Source organism: Sitophilus oryzae, unplaced genomic scaffold, assembly GCF_002938485.1.
Source record: "Sitophilus oryzae breed Bouriz unplaced genomic scaffold, Soryzae_2.0 scaffold_466_pilon_pilon, whole genome shotgun sequence".
Classification (NCBI taxonomy): Eukaryota; Metazoa; Arthropoda; class Insecta; order Coleoptera; family Curculionidae; genus Sitophilus; species Sitophilus oryzae.
Window position 1 is genome coordinate 3,781,985 of NW_022147047.1, and position 21,469 is coordinate 3,803,453.

The following is a 21,469-nucleotide window of genomic DNA, read 5'->3' on the forward strand; positions in this document are numbered from 1 at the left end:
TGCTAGCACACAACCAGAGGATATTGGTACACAGGTACACTCTGAAGTTTATTATAATGCTTTGCTTGGCTTTAAATCAATGGTTTTTTGGTGTTTTGCGCAATGCTTACCACTTTTTTGTGCGTCAAACTTGTGCGTCAAGGCATGCCATGTCAAGGGCGTGGTTTGTCACGGCTTTGAATATTTTCTCCCATCGCGCGTAAAGAAGTTTTACTTCGAAAATTAATAGAATATTGCCAGAATAAAATAAACACATTTTTTGTATAAATTTATTAATCAAAATAAATATAAAAAATATCGCTACCTATATATCACAATAAACTCACAGCCACGACACCCAGTGGTGATGTTGCAATTCCAGCAATCTTCATCACGAACATGTTAACCATCCAGGAGAGTTCAAGTTTTTCTGGAGGCACAATTCTGAAGCAAACCAAAACTATTATTAATTAAATTTAGATAGAGATTGATACTAAAACAGATTCTTCTCATTAAAAAAAGGTTTAGTACCTAGTAATTACCTGGTTAGTTCATTAAAAATTCAGCTGAACATAATATAAAACACGGAGTGGCTTAGTGACAAATTTTAAATGTTTTGTTGATTTATGCCACATACCGGGTGGTTCATACTGTATTCCGGAAACTTGGGCAGTATATAAGTTAAAATTACGTTAAATTAACCACCTGGACTATTATTGACCTACTGGAAATTGGTCGAAATTTCCAAGAATTGACGTTAAAATTCCCAAAGTGGGGAATAAAACTAAAGTAATTTGGAAGTTAAAAACAGGTTAACAGGTTATAATGTCTTGTATGAAATATGGGCTATGAAGTCAAAAATAACCGACCTGAGGTCATAACATGGTAAAATAGAGGTAAATTTTACTAAAAATAGTCCTAATTTATACTACCTACATTTTAACGTGGGAAAGAAAGAGAAAGAATAAGGTAAAGTATTTTTCTTTTTAATATGTAAATGAATTTTCCAATAATGAACCAGGAAGACAAACAAGTGTAGTAATAACTGGCATGACCGTTTGAACATTAATCCAATATGGATGAAATACCTACATATATGCACTTCCTAGTAAATTTAAATAAGTTATTGGTAAGAAGTGGATTCACAAGATAATTATGTCTGCGGAGAAAATTTTTCTCTAAGATGTAAATACGATAGGCCCTAAAAAATTATGCGCCATTAAAATTTTATGTATTTTCAACAAATAATTTTAGAATAAATCGTTACTTTTAAGGTTCTAACCTAACTTTTTTTCAGCTAACTTCCTTGGTACACTTTTAAAGTTCTTAATTAGATAATTTAACTTGTGGTAGGTAGTATTATTCATGAACGTATGTTTATCTTTCTCAATAGTTTAGAACAATGTCACAAAAAATATTTTTTGAAAACAAATTGAATAAGAAAATGGCCGCTAATGGTGTTTTTAACTATTTATCTATGAATTTAGGTATTTCATAATTTTAAAACCTTAAAGTCCGGTTTCTTTTTGTGAGGTTAAGATTTCTTTAAATAACCTCAAAGGTCAAGATTTCTTGCTTAAGGTATTTTTTCTTCGAGGTGCAAGTTAAAAAATGGGCTATATTAGGTCGAAGCTCATTTCTCGAAGGCCTGACTTTTGGAGTATCGCCGGTAAAACAGAAAACTTTTATTTTCTTTGAGTGACAGTTGACAATGATATTTTATGCTAAGTTCGGTAATTATATCTTCGAGCAATCCGATTAACTTTTCACAGTAATCATGTGTCCTAAAATGAGAATATTTATTGAGAGTCACGTGACATGTCAAATTTTTATCCTTTTGCTAGCCGATGCAATTACCGAACTGGCCTAAACTAGAACACTAACTAACTAGAAAACCAAATTAGTTTTCTTTGCTTATTATTTGTAAAAGTTTTGTGTTTTGGGATTGTGAGTGTTATTATAGAGGACTTTTTGTTTTTATTGCACATAATGGACACGTTTAAGATTGCGACGGTAATAAAAAAGAAACGCATTGAATATTCTTTCGTTCCCCACCAGTGGGAACAAGGTAATGTGTAAACTTGAAAACCAAACAATGCCTTCGACCCCGAGACAAATTTGAGGTTATAATAAAGTAACATTTGACCTACTTTAATTCCCTGTGGTCTTAATGCCCTCAATAGGTTATCAGTAACTAGATTTTAACAATGCCAGCTAACTCCAACTTGCTACTTTCAACTGCTACTTTTCAAAGGCATAATTTTAGGTTATTTTTAATTAGTTTACGACCTTATTTTTATTTATTTATCCCACCTTATTCCCTACAAGAAATTTATTAAGTTAAATATAAGTAAAATTCAACCAAATAGTGGTTAATTTTCGGTGGTCAATGTTGTTTTCTCCTTCCTATGCCACTTGGGTCTGCAGATAAAAATAAGTAAAAAAGTTCGTATAAATGTATGTCCTAAAATGCTTACTTTCGGAGATATAGGGTGTGGAAATGTTATTTTTATTTCCGTTTTTTTTTCAAATAATTTATGAAGTAACGTCAATATTTCGATGAAAATTATTGGTGTCTGGGAGTTTTTTGACATAAAATTTTTTATTTTGATGTCAATATGCCAAACCACCTACATAAGTACATATACATACTAGTTTGAAGACTAATAACTTTTCGTCGGTACCTGTATAAAACTACCGAGTAAAAAATATTCATTTACGACGTTTTTTACGTAAAAAAGGACTCTTGGTAAAAATTGCTACGAGCTACCGTCCTCAAGATATTTAGAATGAAAATAGTCAATACATGTCATTATTGGCACTTCACTGAAATGGTAAATTTGGGAATTTTTGATTTCAGTCTAATAACTATTTAGTCAACATGTTTAAATTACGTAAATGATGACAGGTATTGATAATTTAGATTCCAAATATATCCAAAACTCTAAGCGAAACGTTCTCTCCCAAACCAAGCATTTCCGGACATACATTTATACAAACTTTTTTACTTATTTTTATCTGTAAGTTTCCGGAATACAATTCGGACCATCCTGTATACACGGAACTGAGAAGTAACTAAAGATAATCGTCAAGAAACTTATATTCACTATTACTTTCTGAGTTGCCTCTATATATAGACCTAAGCGCAAACATAGGGGCACCTTGATTAGAACTTTTGCGTACCGTTCAACATGCTCATTATTCCTAAAACTATATATCTGGCCTTACCTAAGATTCTTTAAATATGAGATGTTCATGAAATATCCTCCGGTAAATGACTGAGTGCCAGCAATGATGGCATACTGCCAATCGTGGCCAAATATCACTGGTAGGTGATGCCTTGGTTTGGCATTACACAGTGCCAACAGAGGTGTAAATATGATTTCACGTCCTAGAGAGACAACGTATAAGAGAGGGAATGAAAGATCCTAAAACAATAGTAAAAAAAACATAATAAAAGCAAATTTGTTGGCCATAATTACACAGGGTGTCAAAATATTCTGGGGACGTTTTTTTTTTCAAAATATGTTAATTGAACACAATTTATCTCTATACAAAAGTTTTAGTATTTGTAGTTTGTATTATTGCTTAGTAGCAAAAATGACCCTTTATATTACCATTTGCGTGATTTAAAAATAATAGAAAATGAATAAATACTAAAGGTAATAATTTAATTTGAAATTTTATTTTTCCTTGGTAAAAAAGAGCACTGTAAGAAGGAATTTTGTTATTTACCTCCTAGATGTCGGTAGGGTTCAGAGGTCCTATTTCGTCAAAGCAGGTGTCAATTTCTGAACCAAAGATTGGCATAGGTGACCCAAAGGTCGGTTACCGCATCTTATGCACTATATTGGTATTTTAAAAGTTATCTTAGGCAACTCAGCCATTTTAATACAATTTATCTTTTCATGCGATGTGGACGCATCGAAACCACAAAATACTGCGAATATTGTTAAAAAACTGTATCTGTGAGGGTTGTAAGCTAATTTTCCTGATAGATTTCGTATATTTGTTTCAAACTTAAAAAAAAAAGGTTAGGTTAACCTAGTAAACTATAATTTTAAAATTAAAACTAGGAAATAAAAAAGGGGTTTTGCCATATTTCGAAGTATCATGATCACTTTCAACAGTAAACTAATCTTCGTTGATGAATTTCAATTGCCGACATTTCAAAACTTTGCAGATTTGTCGAAGTTAAATTCACCTAGTTATTTCTTAATGGAGCATAATATATTCCATTTCTAATTCATACATCATTCATTTTGGTTTCCCCATGGTTGAATATAGTAATATTTGACGACGAATATTTTTAACTCTAACCCCAAAATATCGCGAATCGGCATGAGAAACAACTTTTAGCACACGACGTACTGCGTCGCCTCAAACAACGTCGCGACGTTGTAGCGACCCTAAAAACATCCACCATTTTGGTGCCAATATGGGTCGCTGAAACGTCGCGTCGACGTTGTCCGGCAACGTTGGGTTGCTCCTGGCGACGTTGTGATTACGTTGAACAACGTAATTTTGCTACTTGGGTATGTAATTTGACAAATAAATAGAGCTGTTTCTTTAGTTGTCAGTTTTGAGTCAAAATTTTTTAATTCTCTTTCGTGTCGATTGCTGATTGAATTGGAGCCAGAAATGGCTCAAAACGAAATAAGTAAATTACCAACAGATATTCAGGCTGAGACGACAAACGCCATATCCAAACTACTTCCATTTAAATCCCGAATAACTTATAAAAAAAAATACAAAATTTTTCAAAAATTGAAGCAATTAAAAAACGTGCGAGAAGAAATAAAGTTTTTAACCTATCTTCGCTGTTAAAGTATCATTTAATCTACCCCTGCGGTTAAAGTACTATTTGATCTACTATTTTTGATAGATATAAGGCAATCTTAACAGTTGCTATTGAAAAAACATACCGTATGATCGAATAAAAACGGCGTCAGCGATGGCTATGAAATGAAGATCGCTGTCATTTTATATGTAAATTTATATAGGAAATGCCATCATCGTCATTTCCAAGCCAACTGGACGCCGTTTTTATTTGATCATACGGTATTTCTTCTTTACATAAAACTTGTACAGTTTAAATATTATATAGTTTAAATTAAACGATACTTACGATTTCGCAGACATAAAATAGCAGTCTGCCAGCTATTCCACATACAGAATTCAGTAAATAGGTAATCACTGTTATAAAGTATTTAGCTACAAAAAAAAAGAAAAATTGTATTCTAAATCCGTTAGGGAACTGAGCCAGGACAGGCATTAAAATCTCGTTAGACTAGTTTAAAACAAAGTCGTACAATAATTTGCCGACGCAAAACAGAAAAATGTCTTTGATTAATTACAATTTGATTCTAGAATTTGAGAGACCCAATTTTATCAAAAATATTTATTTTATTTTTTAGCTATACAGGGTGGCGCCACTATCATACGCCGCAGATTCTCCAAGGAGAACGATAGTTTGTATTGAAATGAAAATTTTTGAGCACATGTAGGCTAATTCAGAGCACTTCCTAAAAATATAGCGGGTTCTACAGGGTGTCCCCAAAATAAGTTACATATCAAAGTTGTGTTTTTTATTGTAATGGAACGCCCTATATATTAATTGATTTTCAGATTCTGGGAGAAAAATAAAGGTGAGTTTTATAAGAGAAGTATATGACTAAAATGCAAGGTTTTTTAGAAATAAAAAATCTACCTAAATTGGAATTTACCCGGTATAGCCTAATATGTAGTTAAATTAACTATTGTACTTTAAATAAAGTTAAAACTTGATCCAAAAAGTTATACAGGGTGAGACAAAATTAATATTGGAGATTGGTCACCGTTAAAAGCATGTTACTCTTTTATTTTAAATGGAACACCCAGTATATTATACCGATATACAATGGATAATTCATGTCTCTTCAAAATACTATTAAGGTTGCCTACCTCTCAAATAAAGGTTTTTCTAGATATTTTCATTTACATGATTTGATTTGCGTAGATCTTTATTATTTAACTAGTGTGTACCCGCGACTTCGTTCGCGTCGGATTAATCATTTGTAATGGTGATGATCAAGCAAAGCAAGAATTTCCATTAACATACAAACTAAGATAAAATTTTCTTACATTTATGTCAGCATGAGAAAAAACAATATGGCGATATTATTATATAACTTGGTATAATATTTGAGGGTAGTTTCATCTCGTTGGAATTTGACTTTCGAAAAATCCGTTTGCCAAAAATAAGCTTTTTACGTCAAGCAGTTTAAGCAGAATCGTGATTAATCAATTACCCAACTTTTTTGGAACACCCTGTATGATTTTTAAAAATTTCAAAATATGTAAAAAACAAAATCAATTATGCGTGTCCAAGTGTTTTCCCGAAAGGCTCGCCGTATTTAAATAACATATATTGTAATATTTGTGGGTCGTTTTCATCCGCTTGGAATTTGAAATTCGAAAAACCCCTCCTTATCGAACCTCTACACCCCACAGTAAATCCGTTTGCCAAAAATCAGCTTTAAAAGTCAAACAGTTTAAGTAGAATCGTGATTACTCAATGGTTATATTTTATGAAACACCCTGTATAAATTTTTAAAAAATCTTAAAATATGTAAAACAACGAAATAAAATATACATGTTTAAGAATTTTTCCGAAAAACTCACCGGTTTTTAAATAAAAAATATTCTAATATTTGAGGGGTGGTTTCACACCCTCAGAATTCGAGTTTCGAAAAATCCCTTCTTATCGAACCTCTACACCCTAAAGTCAATCCGTTTTCCAAAAATCAGCTTTTTACGTCAAGCGCTTTAAGCAGAATCGTGATTAATCAATGACCAATTAATCAATTTTTCGAAACACCCTGTATACATTTTTAAAAAATCTTAAAATATGCAAAAAAAAGAAAATAAAATATACGTGTTCAAGCGTTTTTCGGAAATTTGACCGTTTTTAAATAAAAATATTCTAATATTTGAGGGGCGGTTTCACCCCCTTAGAATTCGAGTTTCGAAAAATCCCTTCTTATCGAACCTCTACACCCTAAAGTCAATCCGTTTTCCAAAAATCAGCTTTTTACGTCAAGCGCTTTAAGCAGGATCGTGATTAATCAATGACCAGATTTTTCGAAACACCCTGTATACATTTTAAAAAATCTTAAAATATGTAAAAAAGAAAATAAAATATACGTGTTCAAGCGTTTTTTCGGAAATTTGACCGTTTTTAAATAAAAATATTCTAATATTTGAGGGGCGGTTTCACCCCTTAGAATTCGAGTTTCGAAAAATCCCTTCTTATCGAACCTCTACACCCTAAAGTCAATCCGTTTTCCAAAAATCATCTTTTTACGTCAAGCGCTTTAAGCAGGATCGTGATTAATCAATGACCAGATTTTCGAAACACCCTGTATACATTTTTAAAAAATCTTAAAATATGTAAAAAAAAGAAAATAAAATATATGTGTTTAAGCGTTTTCGGAAACTTGACCGTTTTTTAAATAAAAAATATTCTAATATTTGAGGGCGGTTTCACCCCCTTAGAATTCGAGTTTCGAAAAATCGCTTCTTATCGAACCTCTACACCCTAAAGTCAATCCGTTTTCCAAAATCAGCTTTTTACGTCAAGCGCTTTAAGCAGGATCGTGATTAATCAATGACCAAATTTTTCGAAACACCCTGTATACATTTTTAAAAAAATCTGAAAATATGTAAAAAAAGAAAATAAAATATACGTGTTTAAGCGTTTTTTCGGAAACTTGACCGTTTTTTAAATAAAAAATATTGTAATATTCCACCCCCCTTTTTACCCCCTTAGGGGATGAATTTTTAAAAATCCTTTCTTATCTTACGTAAACATCATAAAAGGAACCCCTGTGCAAAATTTCAGCTTTCTAGGGTCAAGGGTTTGGTCTGGGCGTTGATGAGTCAGTATCAGTCAGGACAGTCAGATTTATATATATAGATAAGATCTAGGTGGCTGTGATGTTTGACGTTACTTCAATATATCTGCCTAATTAGTCCGACTTTAACAACTAGTCATTATTTTGTGTCAATTAAAACAAAAAAATTCTCAGAAATTTGCCGAAAATGCAAACTTATCCTACATCAGAGAGAATTGATATGATTCTATTAGTTGGTAAATGCAGTGTGCGTTCACCAATTAATAGAATACGTAAATGCTCCTGATTTTATCTAGTCTGTTTTTTTATGGGGATATGTTAAAGACAGCGTTTACAAAACTCGACCAACTACAACAACTTGTCGACAACATTAGAGAAATTATTGTAACTGCTTTTCGAGGTAGAACGTCACATAATTATAGTTTTATATCTAGTTTTAATTCTGTAATACCTAAAATATTTTATCTTTTTATTACCGTCGAGTATTTTACTCTACAATCTTTAATTTTTGTATACAAGGTCAACTAAAGTTTAGGTAGCTATTATCGAAATTTGTAATTTACTGTTTATTTTCACAAAATGTGAAACATGTCAAAATCCTTAGATTTTTGGTATACGCTTCTTTAATAAATCTCACCTTTATTTTTTTTCTGGAATCCGAAAATCAATTAATATATAGTGTTAGAAATATGATTATACACTTGCGTGCATAGAAATCGGTCCAAGGCAAACTTTTGAAGTTAACTATATATTTTTTATAATCTATTTGTCTCAATTTGTATTTTGGTTTCTTTGGATTAAAATTATTAAATTAATGCATGAAACAAATTATCGATTTTATTACTAAGAGGTGTATGTAATTATTTATTTATTTATTTATTTATGGGCAATTAACTAAACTAAATTTTCAATAATGGGTATGACCCCCTCTTGCTCTAACATCTCTCATACGATTTGGTATAGATTCGACCAAATTTGATATTGTTTCTTGCGGGATGTTAAGCCCTACTCTCCCTCTACTGCAACAATGAGCTCTGGGATAGAAGTTGGGGCTCTTCGTCTAGTACGAATTCTTCGTTTTAGCTCATCCCATAAATGTTTTATCGGGTTTAAGTCTGGACTGCATGCTGGCCATTCCATAACCCGAAATCCGACTTCTGAAATGTAATCGTGTACGATTCTTGATGTATGTGCCTTCGCATTGTCATGCATAAATGTGAATTCGTTTCCAATGTAGTCGACGTAAGGTACCGCATGAACTGCTAAAAACTCCTCAATTACCTAGCATCAGTTAAACCTCCTCTCCCGTGCCGGCGGTCGCCCCAACGGATGAAAACTGGGTCGGTTCGCGCAGTTATAGAAATTGCATCCCAGATCATGCAGAAACCACCTCCATAAGCAATCCGCTCCTCAATGCAGCATTCTGCGAATCGCTCATCTGGCCTCTGGAACACTTTTTTTCTTCGGTCGCTACCATAGAGGCATATCCTGGTCTCATCTGAGTATAAAATAGATTCCCATTGTTCTAGTGTCCAATTCAGATGTTCTAGCGCTAAACGCAAGCGTGCTTGACAATGAGCTGGGGAAGTTTTGGACCAATTGCGGGTGTTTTGGGGGTCATATTAGTTTCCTTCAATATTCGTCTTACTGTCCACTGACTAATAGTCACTGCTCGTGTTTCACGGAGCTGTTGCTGCACCTGAATAGCATTAAGACGTCGATTTCTTAACATTGTTGACACAATAAAGCGGTCATCACAATCCGTTGTATATCTCTTTCTACCAGTTCCAGGTCGACTACGAAAGGATCGAGTCTCCTCATATCGGTCACACACTCTTCGAACCGCTGTCATATGTAGTTGCCGAGCTACAGCTCTCTGTTTAAGTCCATTTTCGATTAAAGCGATTACTTGGGCGGCTTTTTCCGGTAATGTATGCATTAAATTGAAACACTAATCAAACAATAAAACAACTAATCAAAGAATAAAAGAACAATGTGAAAAATCGATTACAAAGGTAGTAATTGCAATATTTGACAAGTTTGTTATTCTTATTGTCACCACAACACAAATACCTTTTATTTGTTTATTAAAGCATGTTAAATTGTCTTTGAAACAGCTCATATTTTTTACTTGTCTGATAAATAGATTCTAAAAGACACAGTTAAAACCACCGTTAAGTTCACCGTGGGCCGATTTCTATGCACGTAAGTTTATAAACAAAAAAAAATGGAAAAGTTCTCTGTTTTTTATTATTTAATTATTGTTAAAAATAGGGCGTTCCATTAGAAAAAACACAATCTGTAACTTTTTTTCGGGTCACCCTGTATAATACTATATATTTTTATAAAATGCTTTTAGTTAACCTACATATGCTGCCAAAATTTCATTTCCATATAGACTACCGTTCTCCTTGGAAATTCCGCGGCGTATGAAAGACGCCACCCTGTATATGATTTAAATTTTCTTATAATGTATGTTCTACCGAGTGGTGCATCGTCGTTGGAAACATAGGAAATCGCATGCAAAAAACTGTCCACATTTTGACTTCCCTGTTAATTTTACAGCGAAATCCCCTAAATAAGTTTTTAAAGGTCTGTATTATGTGTGTTGAATACACATACCAAATTTGAACAATTTTGGATAAGCTGATTTACTCAGTATATCGATATTCATCAATAATTTCACACAAAATAAAATATTTTTTTTAGATTTGTGAGTATATATTATTGATATTTCAACAAATATTATAAAGAAATATACTTTAAATCGTGTAGTTTAATTCATGTCGGAGGAAATCAGTCTCAAATAAAAAATGACACATGTTTTTTTGCATAAAGCATTTTTTACCAAAGTTTTACATTAATTATTTTGTTTTGTGTGAAATTATTGATGAATATCGATATACAGGGTGGTCCGAATTGTATTCCGGAAACTTCGACAGCATATTCTGCAGATAAAAATAAGTAAAAAAGTTTGTATAAATGTATGTCTTAAAATGTTTAGTTTCGGGGATACAGGGTATAGAACTTTCATTTTTATTTCGATTTTTTCCAAATAATTTCTGAAGTCAATATTTGAATGACAATTGGTGTCTGGGAGTTTCTTGACACAAAAAATTTGATTTTGATGTCAATATGATTCCTATTTGTAGAGGGCGCAACTTACATATGTTTTAACTGTTTTGAAAAGTAATAAGTTTTCGTCCGTACCTGTACTACGAGTGAAAAAATATACATTTCCGTGATTTTTTACGTAAAAAATGTCTCTTGGTAAAAATAGCTAGGAGCAACCGTTCTTAAGATATTTAGAATGGAAATAGTCAATACATGTCATTATTGACAAAAAATAATGTTGAGTAGATAGTTGTTTGTCTGAAATGATAAATTTGGAAACTTTTGATTTTTTTTTAAATTAATCATAAATTTTCACTTATAATATCACAAGAGCTTAAATTATTTTCGGAAATTTTTTTGAGGGCACGAAAATTTTGAAAATTATATATATAATATAATTTTCCTAAAATATTCGTGCCCGAAAGAAAATTTCCAGGAATAATTTAAGCTTGCGTGGTATTCGGTAAGAAAATTTCGCACCTAAATTTGAAAAAAGAAATATTAATCCAACATGACATTTTAAAATAATTTCAATTTGTTAAGTTGGCCAAGGTATTGATGTTTTTGACATATTATGTGTTTTGTCATTTTTGTTTGCGATTCTGTCATTAAGCTATTACTAGTTTTAAAACGTCTGTACGTAGAGTAAGAAGTGTATAGCGAAATGTCGCGATTTGGAAAAGTAAACCAACAAGTCATTAAAGAAGAAATTGAAAATATAAAACCAGATAACACCCGAAAATCAAAATCAAGTGTATATCCATCATATTTCGTTAAATAGAAAAATACCAGCTTTAGTTAAATAAAGGCGGCAGAACTATATTTTTTAGAACATGGCAATTTCGAAGAAATTCATATGTAGGTATATCTAACATATTTCCTTAAATAAAAAATATTACCAACCTTAGTTACATCAAATGCTAAAACTCAAATGGGTAATATTTCAATATATAGACATTGTAGTTCATTCACATTATGATTGTAGATCTCCACTAAAGTTTCGTGGCGCCTCGAAAAAATTTCCGGAAATTTTTTCAGTTGCCATGGTAACTAGTCAACATTAAAGCATGTTATTGGTTGAAAAGTAGAGGTGTGAAATTTTCTTCGAAAAAATGATGATAAAACAATGTCTGTTGGACTTTTGGCCCAAAAAATTTCAAATTTATGATTTCAGTCTAATAACTATTTACTTAACATGTTTAATTTATGTCAATAATGGCAGGTATTGATAATTTCGATTCCAAATATCGAAACGTCGTAAATGTATATTTTTTTACACAGTAGTTTTATACAGGTACGGACGAAAAGTTATTACACTTCAACCTAGTTAAAAAATTAGGGTCATATTAATATCAAAATTAAATTTCTCATCCAAATATTGACGTTACTTCAGGAATTACTTGAAAAAATCAAAATAAAAACTTCTACACCCTGTATCTCAGAAACTAAGCATTTTTGGGTATAAATTTATACGAACTTATTTACCTATTTTTATCTGCAGAATATTCTGCCGAGGTTTCCGGAGTACAGTTCGGACCACCCCGTATGTAGTGTAGAAGAGACCCGCCCATACGCGCGCTGTCTAACTGTTTATATTAATAAATCTATTATTTTCACTGTTTTCTTGCAAAGTTTCAGCTTTCAGAAATCACTTTGAGTGACATTTTTTTGACAGCGCGTTTGATGTAGAGCTGACGCTTTGTGACGCATACAGCTCTGTCTGACTGTTATATTTTTGTTTTACATTGCATTTATGTTTAAAATTATAAATTGTTTTTGTTCTTGTGCTCTTTTTAAGTTTATATTATTGTTTTGATTGAAAATGGCTCAGCAACCTGCAGGTATGTATTCTACAAAAACGTATTATTTATTTTGATATTCTCTATACTAACGATTTTTTTTGCAACTAAAAGTTAGGCGTTCAGAAAATTTGATTAAATTTGTGACATTTTTATTATACTTAGAGATTTAGTTGCGCATTTCGAAGAATTCAGCATATTGTCTATATACGTTTTACTTAGTAAACATTGGGCTTTCATACAGTAAAATAAAATACTGCGACTTTTTGCGACTTTGCTGATAAAATGAGAAAAACATTCTTGGTTTCCTCTAATTTGCCAATCAGTGATATACTAATGCGAGGTGTAAACCGCGATGGCATTGTTGTGTACAAAGCGATCGCATTAGTGCCATTAGCAGTATAGCACAATTTGGTATTAGTAGCGACTTTAGTGGTATGGGCATTGCTCGCGGATCAGTCGTAGTATTAGTAGTAGTAGTTGCGATATTACTACTGGCACTGACCGTGGAAACACTGGAACAGTGATTTTTCTTTCTTATTTTAGAATCGACGAATTATCCTCTATTTTGTATGAATGTTATCTACATATTTTCAGCCTTCAGAAAACAGTTTGGAGGTGTTAATTAAAACTACTTCTTTCTTTGCGCGCTTCTCAGCACCAGGTGTCCCGGAACTGGAACTAATGACTGTACCTTTGCTTTTTAACACTAAAATGCAATCGATTTTGAAAATATGAGCCTTTAGAAAACTCTTGCATGTTTTTGTACCCGGCTCTTGAACTATTACTTAAAGTCGGCTTGTGCAAAATTGTTCAAATTTGGCAAATTGGCAGTCCTTTAAAAACCTATTTACACCTTAGTTGTAAAATTAATAGGAGAGCCAATATTTGGACAGTTCAAAATTTGCATGGGATTTTTTATGTTTCCAATGACGATGCACCACCCGGTATGCATTTTAATGTAAGTGTGTTATTTTCTTTTTGATAAATTACTTACTGCCCCAAACATTGTCAGTTCCATAGTACTCTGAAACGATCAGGTTAGTTATAGACCCTTGAGGTATCAGAATCCCCACTACGCTGAGGATAAGTAAAGGCCATGTGTACCTCAGTACATCAACAAATTCAGATAGCCTAGGTATGCGTCTTTTTGTGTCTTCCTTCATATCCTTCGTGTAGTACCTGGAAAAACGCATTTCAGTCCATAAAGTCTCTATTTGTAACACCAATATTTATTAATAATATTCAAATAAAAAAATCTCTTCCCATTTTATTAATATTTATTTTTTATACAAGACGATAAAATGATATATTATCGTCGACCGAAAAGATTAATTTCTACTAATTTCGGGAGATGATAATGCAATTTTATCGTCGTGTATAGAACAATATTTTTTTCATAGCGAGTTACGCTTTAAAAAATATTCAGAAATTATTATTTCAAGGAATTTATTACGAGTAGAAAAAATATTGTGCTGGGTTGGCGTTGGTTTCTATATAATTTCACAAATAAATAAAGCTGTCTCTTTAGTTGTCAGTTTTGAGTCAATATTTTCTCATTCTCTTTCGTGTCGATTGCTGATTGAATTGGAGCCAGAAATGGCTCAAAACGAAATAAGTAAATTACCAACAGATATTCAGGCTGAGGTGACAAACGCAATATCCAAACTACTTCCATTTAAATCCCGAATAATTTATGAAAGGGAATACAAAAATTTTCAAAAATGGAAGCAATTAAAAAAACGTGCGAGAAGAAATAAAGTTTTTAACCTATCCTCGCTGTTAAAGTATCATTTAATCTACCCTTGCGGTTAAAGTACTATTTTATCTAATATTTTTGATAGATGTAAGGCAATTTTAACAGTTGCTATGGAAAAAATAATATTAATTAATACTATAAATTAATAATATATTATACAATAATTATTAAATAATTACTTGAAAAAATCCGTGTGAGTACTAAGATAGAACAGGAAGGAAGACACTGTCATGATAGTCGTACCGGTTACAAAGTATATCAAGGCTGCACCCTCAGTGGATGGTGCTACTGCTATGGATAGAAGCCTAAGTAATGCCGAAAATAATCCAGCTATGCCCTCACCAATCATGTACATTTTCATGTATTCGTCAGGGAATTTTGACACCACGGTCATGTTGGCGGAACTGGAAAATGTCATCGAGCAACTCAGGACTAGCATCAGTGTGACAGTGAGTGCGAAGAATCCCACTTGCCCTAAAAAATACGAGGCAGATGGTAAAATGACACGTAGTAGTGATTAATAGATATTTACGATACAAGTGACTTAACAGCATTATTAAGATACGCGTGTAAAACTTGCACAACGAGTTGTGCAACCACACAAGTATCTTAATAGAGTTAACTCGCGTGTATTGTACAATATTTTATCTACGTCTAACTATAAAAACACACAATGAATTTTAAAAATGAGTGTATGTACTTAACTATATACCTATCCTAAAAATCAACTACCTTAATACCTTTGTTCAAATAACACCATGCATGGCAATGTCAATATGACAGTAAATAATATTGATGGCACTAGTTTAAAAAATGAGCGATTCCGAAAGTATTCCCTCTGACATTGAAGAAGAGGCATTTGGAGCCATTTCTGGATTGCTTTCAGCAAGATCGAAACAGAAGTATGAATATACATACTCTAAGTTTGCAAAATGGTGCACCGAAAAAAAAAGTACACAACTATCGAAATGAAAAGGAATTGAAGACCACAGGCAAAAAAGGTGCAATGTCAATTTTTAACGAAATTGAGTTATTAGTGACATCTTTTAGAAAAATTGGAAAAGTTTCACCCTATCCTATCGTTCAAGCTACAAATGCGCTCCGTCAAGATTTATTTTAATTTTTAATATTGACGAACAAGCTAAAAAAGCGCCATGTCAGTGCGGTAGTAGCTAAGAAGGCGCTTAGTCAAATTATGCGAAACCTTGGCGTGTTTATCATTTCGTTTGCATTTCGCAGTAAATTATTGGTCAGTTTATTTATTTTAACACAAATAATTATGTCTGAATCTGAAAATAGTGATGTAGTAGTACCTACCTTGAATTTATCAACTAAAAAAAAGAAAACGGCATGGTAAATTAAGTGATGTAATGAAGAAAATCAACTCAAGAAGCTATGTCATTGGTAAAGATTGTGGTTGCAAACGTTACAAGTGCTTTGAAAATGTGCCCGAAGTAGCAAGATTGCAGATAATTAGGCGGTTTAACGAATTAAATTCTGTTGACGAGCAAAACATCTACCTCGTAATCCAGAAGAAGCTGCTGTACTTCTTGATGCATCCTATAATTATAGAATAAGATTCTCTGACAATGGAGATCTACAAGAAAAGCAGGTATGTCGAAAAGCTTTTTTGGCGATGCATGGTATTGAAAGGAAAAAATTGGAAGTACTTCAAAAGTCCTTGAAACTGAAAGGTGAGGCTCCACGTGACCGCAGGGGCAAACACTTGAATCGTCCTCATAGGCTTTCAGAAAACTCCAGAAACCTGATCCGGGTTTATGTTAAACCTTTCAAAGGGCGTAAGACGCACTATAGCCTAAGAAAAACAACCAAAGTTTATTTACCTGAAAATTTCACACCTCTACTTTTCAACCACTAACATGCTTTAATGTTGACTAGTTACCATGGCAACTGAAAAAATTTCCGGAAATTTTTTCGAGGCGCCACGAAACTTTAGTGGAAATTTTTTGACAGTTGAAAAGGTAAACATAAGATCTACAATCATAATGTGAATGAACTACAATGTCTATATATTGAAATATTACCCATTTGAGTTTTAGCATTTGATGTAACTAAGGTGTGTATTTTTTATTTAAGGAAATATGGTATATGAATTTCTTCAGAAATTGCCATGTTCTAAAATATAGTTCTGCCGCCTTTATTTAACTAAAGCTGGTATTTTCTATTTAACGAAATATGATGGATATACATGATTTTGATTTTCGGGTGTTATCTAGTTTTTATATTTTTCAATTTCTTCTTTAATGACTTGTTGGTTTACTTTTCCAGATCGCGACATTTCGCTATAACTTACTCTACGTACAGACGTTTTTAAAACTAGTAATAGCTTAATGACAGAATCGCAAACAAAATGACAAAACATATAATATGTCAAAAACACCTTGGCCAACTTAACAAATTGAAATTATTTTAAAATGTCATGTTGGATTAATATTTTTTTTTCAAATTTAGGTGTGAAATTTTCTTACCGAATACCACGCAAGCTTAAATTATTCCTGGAAATTTTCTTTCGGGCACGAATATTTTAGGAAAATTATCCCTCGTCTTCGACTCAGGATAATTAAATATTCGTGCCCTCAAAAAAAAATCCGAAAATAATTTAAGCTCTTGTGATATTATAAGTGAAAATTTGAATGTAAAAAGATGTTTAATATGTTTAAAGAAAAATTTCCCTTGATAAAAGTTTCATATGAAACTTATCGAGCTATATTTAGCTCAGAATTCAATATAGCTTTCGGCTTTCCAAGGTTAGACAGCTGCAGTGAATGTGACCTGCATTTGGCAAAAATAAAGGGATTGGAAGCTAGCAAACAAAGCATAGAAGAAAAATCATCCTTAAAATACAAACAAATAGAGAGGGATATAAAAAACTTGAAATAGAAAATAAGTTACACAAATTAAAAGCAGAAGTATTTTACCAAAGGAAACGTGATGCAAAGAAAAAGAGTCAGAAAAGCATTTCTACAGAAGCTATCTGTTTAGATTACGCAAAAAATGTGCCAGTTCCTAATATAACAACGAATGCTGTTTATTACAAAAGACAACTTTCCATCTATTCATTCAACATTCATGTTTTGTCCACATCTCATTCAGTGTTCTACATGTATCCAGAAACTATTGGAAACAAAGGAAGTGACTCCGTTAGCTCTCTACTCCATTACTTTTTATTCAACTTCCTTGCTAAAGATGTTAAACATTTGGAGATATTTTGTGACTCGTGTCGAAGCCAAAATAAAAAGTATATTTTAATTCGTGCTCTTCATTACATAGTACATAAAAAAAGACTAGATTCCGTTAAAATAACTTTTCCAATCAGAGGCCTTAGTTACATGGAATGTGACAATTTTGGTCTCATTAACCAAAAAATACATGCAGAATTACCAAGGGATTGGTATTATTACGTTTTTCGTCGGTTCCGTGTGGATAGAAAGTCACAATTTATTTAAACACTATTTATTTAACACTAATTAACTAAAACAATAACGATAAAAGACTTATAGAACTATTTACAAACGATTTATAACTAAGAATTTATTTTGAATTTTAGCGCGTCAACTGCACTGGTATATTTATAACTGCCCCCTGTAGGCCACCACCGCCGGCTTTTATACCGACAGGTAAAGAACTCTAGAATTGTCCATAGATCGTTAGGTGCGTAGAAAAGGTTTTCGAATGTTCTCGTATGTACTAGTCCATTCCAGTGGGACTCGATTCTTCTCGAACGAATGAATCATTGCGGTGTCTATGCGATGTTAAGGTCATCCGAGGGCGGGCCATATTGTGAGGTTAGGTCGAGTCCACACCGGTCCGCGACAGTATGATCACTTCAAATCTGCTAGGGCAAAGCCTGTACCCTTTGAAGTTGTTGAAGCCAAACAAGATCATTTTAGAAACTGGACGTCCTTTTTGAAGCTCAGATATAGAAGACAATGTGCATTTTCAACGAGACCAATAAGAGAACTGAATATTTTAAGAGAACATCCACAATCAATCTACTTTAGAAACACCTACAATGGTATGTGGGAATCAAGCCCCAACAGATAGAAAATTTCGACCTAATAAACTGCTCAAAGCTGGAGAATTTGAACTGCCTGATTTGCTATTTGATGATGAGTTTAGTGTGACAATTTTTTTTAAATAGTTACTATACAGAATTTAAAATTGTAGGTCCATTACCATTGAGTTATGCAAAGTGGAAAGATTTACAAGATCTTAAAAAGTTTTGCAGTCTCGAAGCCCAGCAATACTTTGATAATATTAATGACAGAATTAATTATTACTGGCCTCTCATGATATGACAAAGCGCGTTTATACCTTGTTTTTTTTTTGCTTTTTTGCCATTTTGTTGAATTTCTATATTGTTTGAATAATTTCGCAAAATAAACTATATAATAAATAATCATAAACATGGAAGCAACATTGTATATCATTTGGAATATTATTTACCCCAAACGAACAAAAATATAAAGGCCCTAATGCTTTAAAACGGTTTTTATCCAAATCCCGTTTTTTTACATAGCGCCTTTTTTGCCTGTGGTCTTCTATTTTTCCAATTTAGTGCAAAATAAATATTTTACAAAATATTTTTTTCTCTTTGGTAGTCATTTAAACAAGGAATGCGGTAATGAAAATGCGTGAGTTAAGAAGCTCTTAACTCACGCATTTTCACTCACTGACGTAGATAAAAATATTAAAAGCGGCTTGTCTTTATATAATATATTGAATATTTCGCATTGCTTTATATTTTGCATATAGTAAGTACATTGTTAATTACAAGAAAAAACAGAACGTCAACGGTTTCTATAGAAGTATCTGTTTGAAAATTGCTAAAGTGTTCTGGAAGAGTTGCATTTAGATATTTTAAATAGTTTTTTTTGCTTCCGATCACGGGAAGAGTTATAGATAGATAGATAGATATTCATTTATTTGTTCCGATTAACAAAAGTAACAAGAGCCCGCAGGCATGGAACATTGTGAAAATAGCAAAAAAAACAAGACTTAAGACTTAATATAAAACACACATAAATACACTTAAATAAGGAAAACACTAGAATAATACTCAAAAACAAACAAATATAAAATGTATGTTTCGAAAAAAAAATTGTTCAGTTTAAATAAATAAGTCTTTCAAACCATACTATATATATATAGTTTATACTATACTACAGTAGTAGCAACTAAGTCAAAAGTCCACACTACATTACAATTATAACAAACAATAAACATGCTTACTAAAAAGTGAGATATGCGAATCGGAAAAAAAAATCGGCCAAACTATAGTATGCCTTTTTGGTTAAATAATCTTTTAGTATAGTTCTTATCTTTCCACGAGACATGGCCTGCAACTCTTCGGGGAAACTATTAAATATTTTTATAAATGAATACTCAGCATTTTTTGTAATTGCATTTTCCAGGTATAAGATTATATATATTTCTGGTATCATACTTGTGATCACTAACAAAGCCTGCAAAGAGATCTCTATTATCGATCACAAACATATAGACATCGTAAACATACGTGCCTGTCAGCGTCAATATACCCTTCTCTACAAAAACACTCCTGCAGCTTTCTAAACGGCTCATCCTAAATATATTTCGAATGCATCTTTATTGTAGCAGAAAGATTCTACCTATATCAGTACAATTTCCCCAAATTATCAAGCCATATCTCATTTTAGATTGCACAAAAGCATACTAAGCTGTCAATGCAGCTTCTTCGCCTACATTCTCCGAGACAATACCCAAAGCAAAGCCGTGTCTTGGTACCCCCTTTGCAACACCATCAACATGCGCTTTCCAACCCAATCTGCTGTCAATGACAACACCAAGCAGAGAAACGTTCTTAGTTGTATTAATTTCATCATTTATTGACGAAAAATATTCCACCAATATATCACAAGTTCTTTTAATTTTAACTCTCATTAATTCTGCATTCTCTGCATCAAAGATCAGCGTAGTGCTATCGGCATAGAGAGTTGTATGTTCTCTCGTTATATTAGGTAGCTCGTTTGTATAAATTATATACAATAATGGCCCCAAGATTGAACCCTGATGGACACCTTTTATTACTTTGGTTTTATTCGACACTGTAACTCTACTCTGACTGTCAGGAAAATTTTTCTTGACGGGTGATAATCAGAGGCCAAAATGACATTCCTCGCAAATTTTGAAGTATAATTAGTGGAAAAGTCAAAAGTTTATTCACTTTTTCCAATAATTAAAAAGTATTACTACTAATTATGACATTTTGAATGTTTACATTAAAATTAGGTGACCAAACTTCTACGGCTAATTGAAACTACTAATTTATTCCACTGATTTCGAGGTTCTGAATGAAGCTTTACATTGGTGAAATACCCATAAGTAGGACTCTTTTGAAGAAAAGTATCTACAGGGTTCGGCAATAGTGCGTCGGGCATCTGTAGCTCCTAGAACAAAAAACTTGAGAATTTTGTTGAAGTGCAAACCTAAAGTATGTACCAGGATGTATTTCAGGAAGAATGGATGTATTCCAAGAAAAATTATTTTATATTTTTGAAAGTTTGGCGTAAAATATTGAACATCCTGTATGATTTACGATTACCATATTTATAGCAAAGTAAGAACAGACCATCTAAAGTAAATACCTAATATAGTTTTCATTTTAGAACAGTTCCTGTATTTTTAATAATTTTTTAAAGAAGGGCTGAAAAATATATATTTTTGATTTATTTTTTTAATATCTCTGAAACTATCGAAATATATTTATTCATATCTTAGGGTTATGTAAAGTGATCTCAAAGGAAGCCAAAAATGCAATAATATATAGGATGTTCCATTTAAAAAAATCATCCAGGTCCACTCACACTTTTTTGAGCCACCCTATAGAAGTTAAAATATTTTCCTGAAATACATCCTGATAC

At 32.4% G+C, this 21,469-nt stretch overlaps 1 protein-coding gene across 1 annotated transcript in view; it reads right to left on the reverse strand.

The window, feature by feature from the left end:
- Positions 1-311: 311 nt before the first annotated feature.
- LOC115886039 (equilibrative nucleoside transporter 3-like) overlaps positions 312-21,469 on the reverse strand; it is a 37,218-nt gene continuing 16,060 nt past the window's right edge. Inside the window, exons 4-8 of the mRNA XM_030905069.1 lie at positions 14,726-15,020; positions 13,785-13,969; positions 5,108-5,193; positions 3,208-3,407; positions 312-423 (exon numbers count right to left, since the gene is read on the reverse strand). Of these exons, the coding sequence (XP_030760929.1) occupies positions 312-423; positions 3,208-3,407; positions 5,108-5,193; positions 13,785-13,969; positions 14,726-15,020 (878 nt within the window). The remainder of the gene's footprint in view (positions 424-3,207; positions 3,408-5,107; positions 5,194-13,784; positions 13,970-14,725; positions 15,021-21,469) is intronic.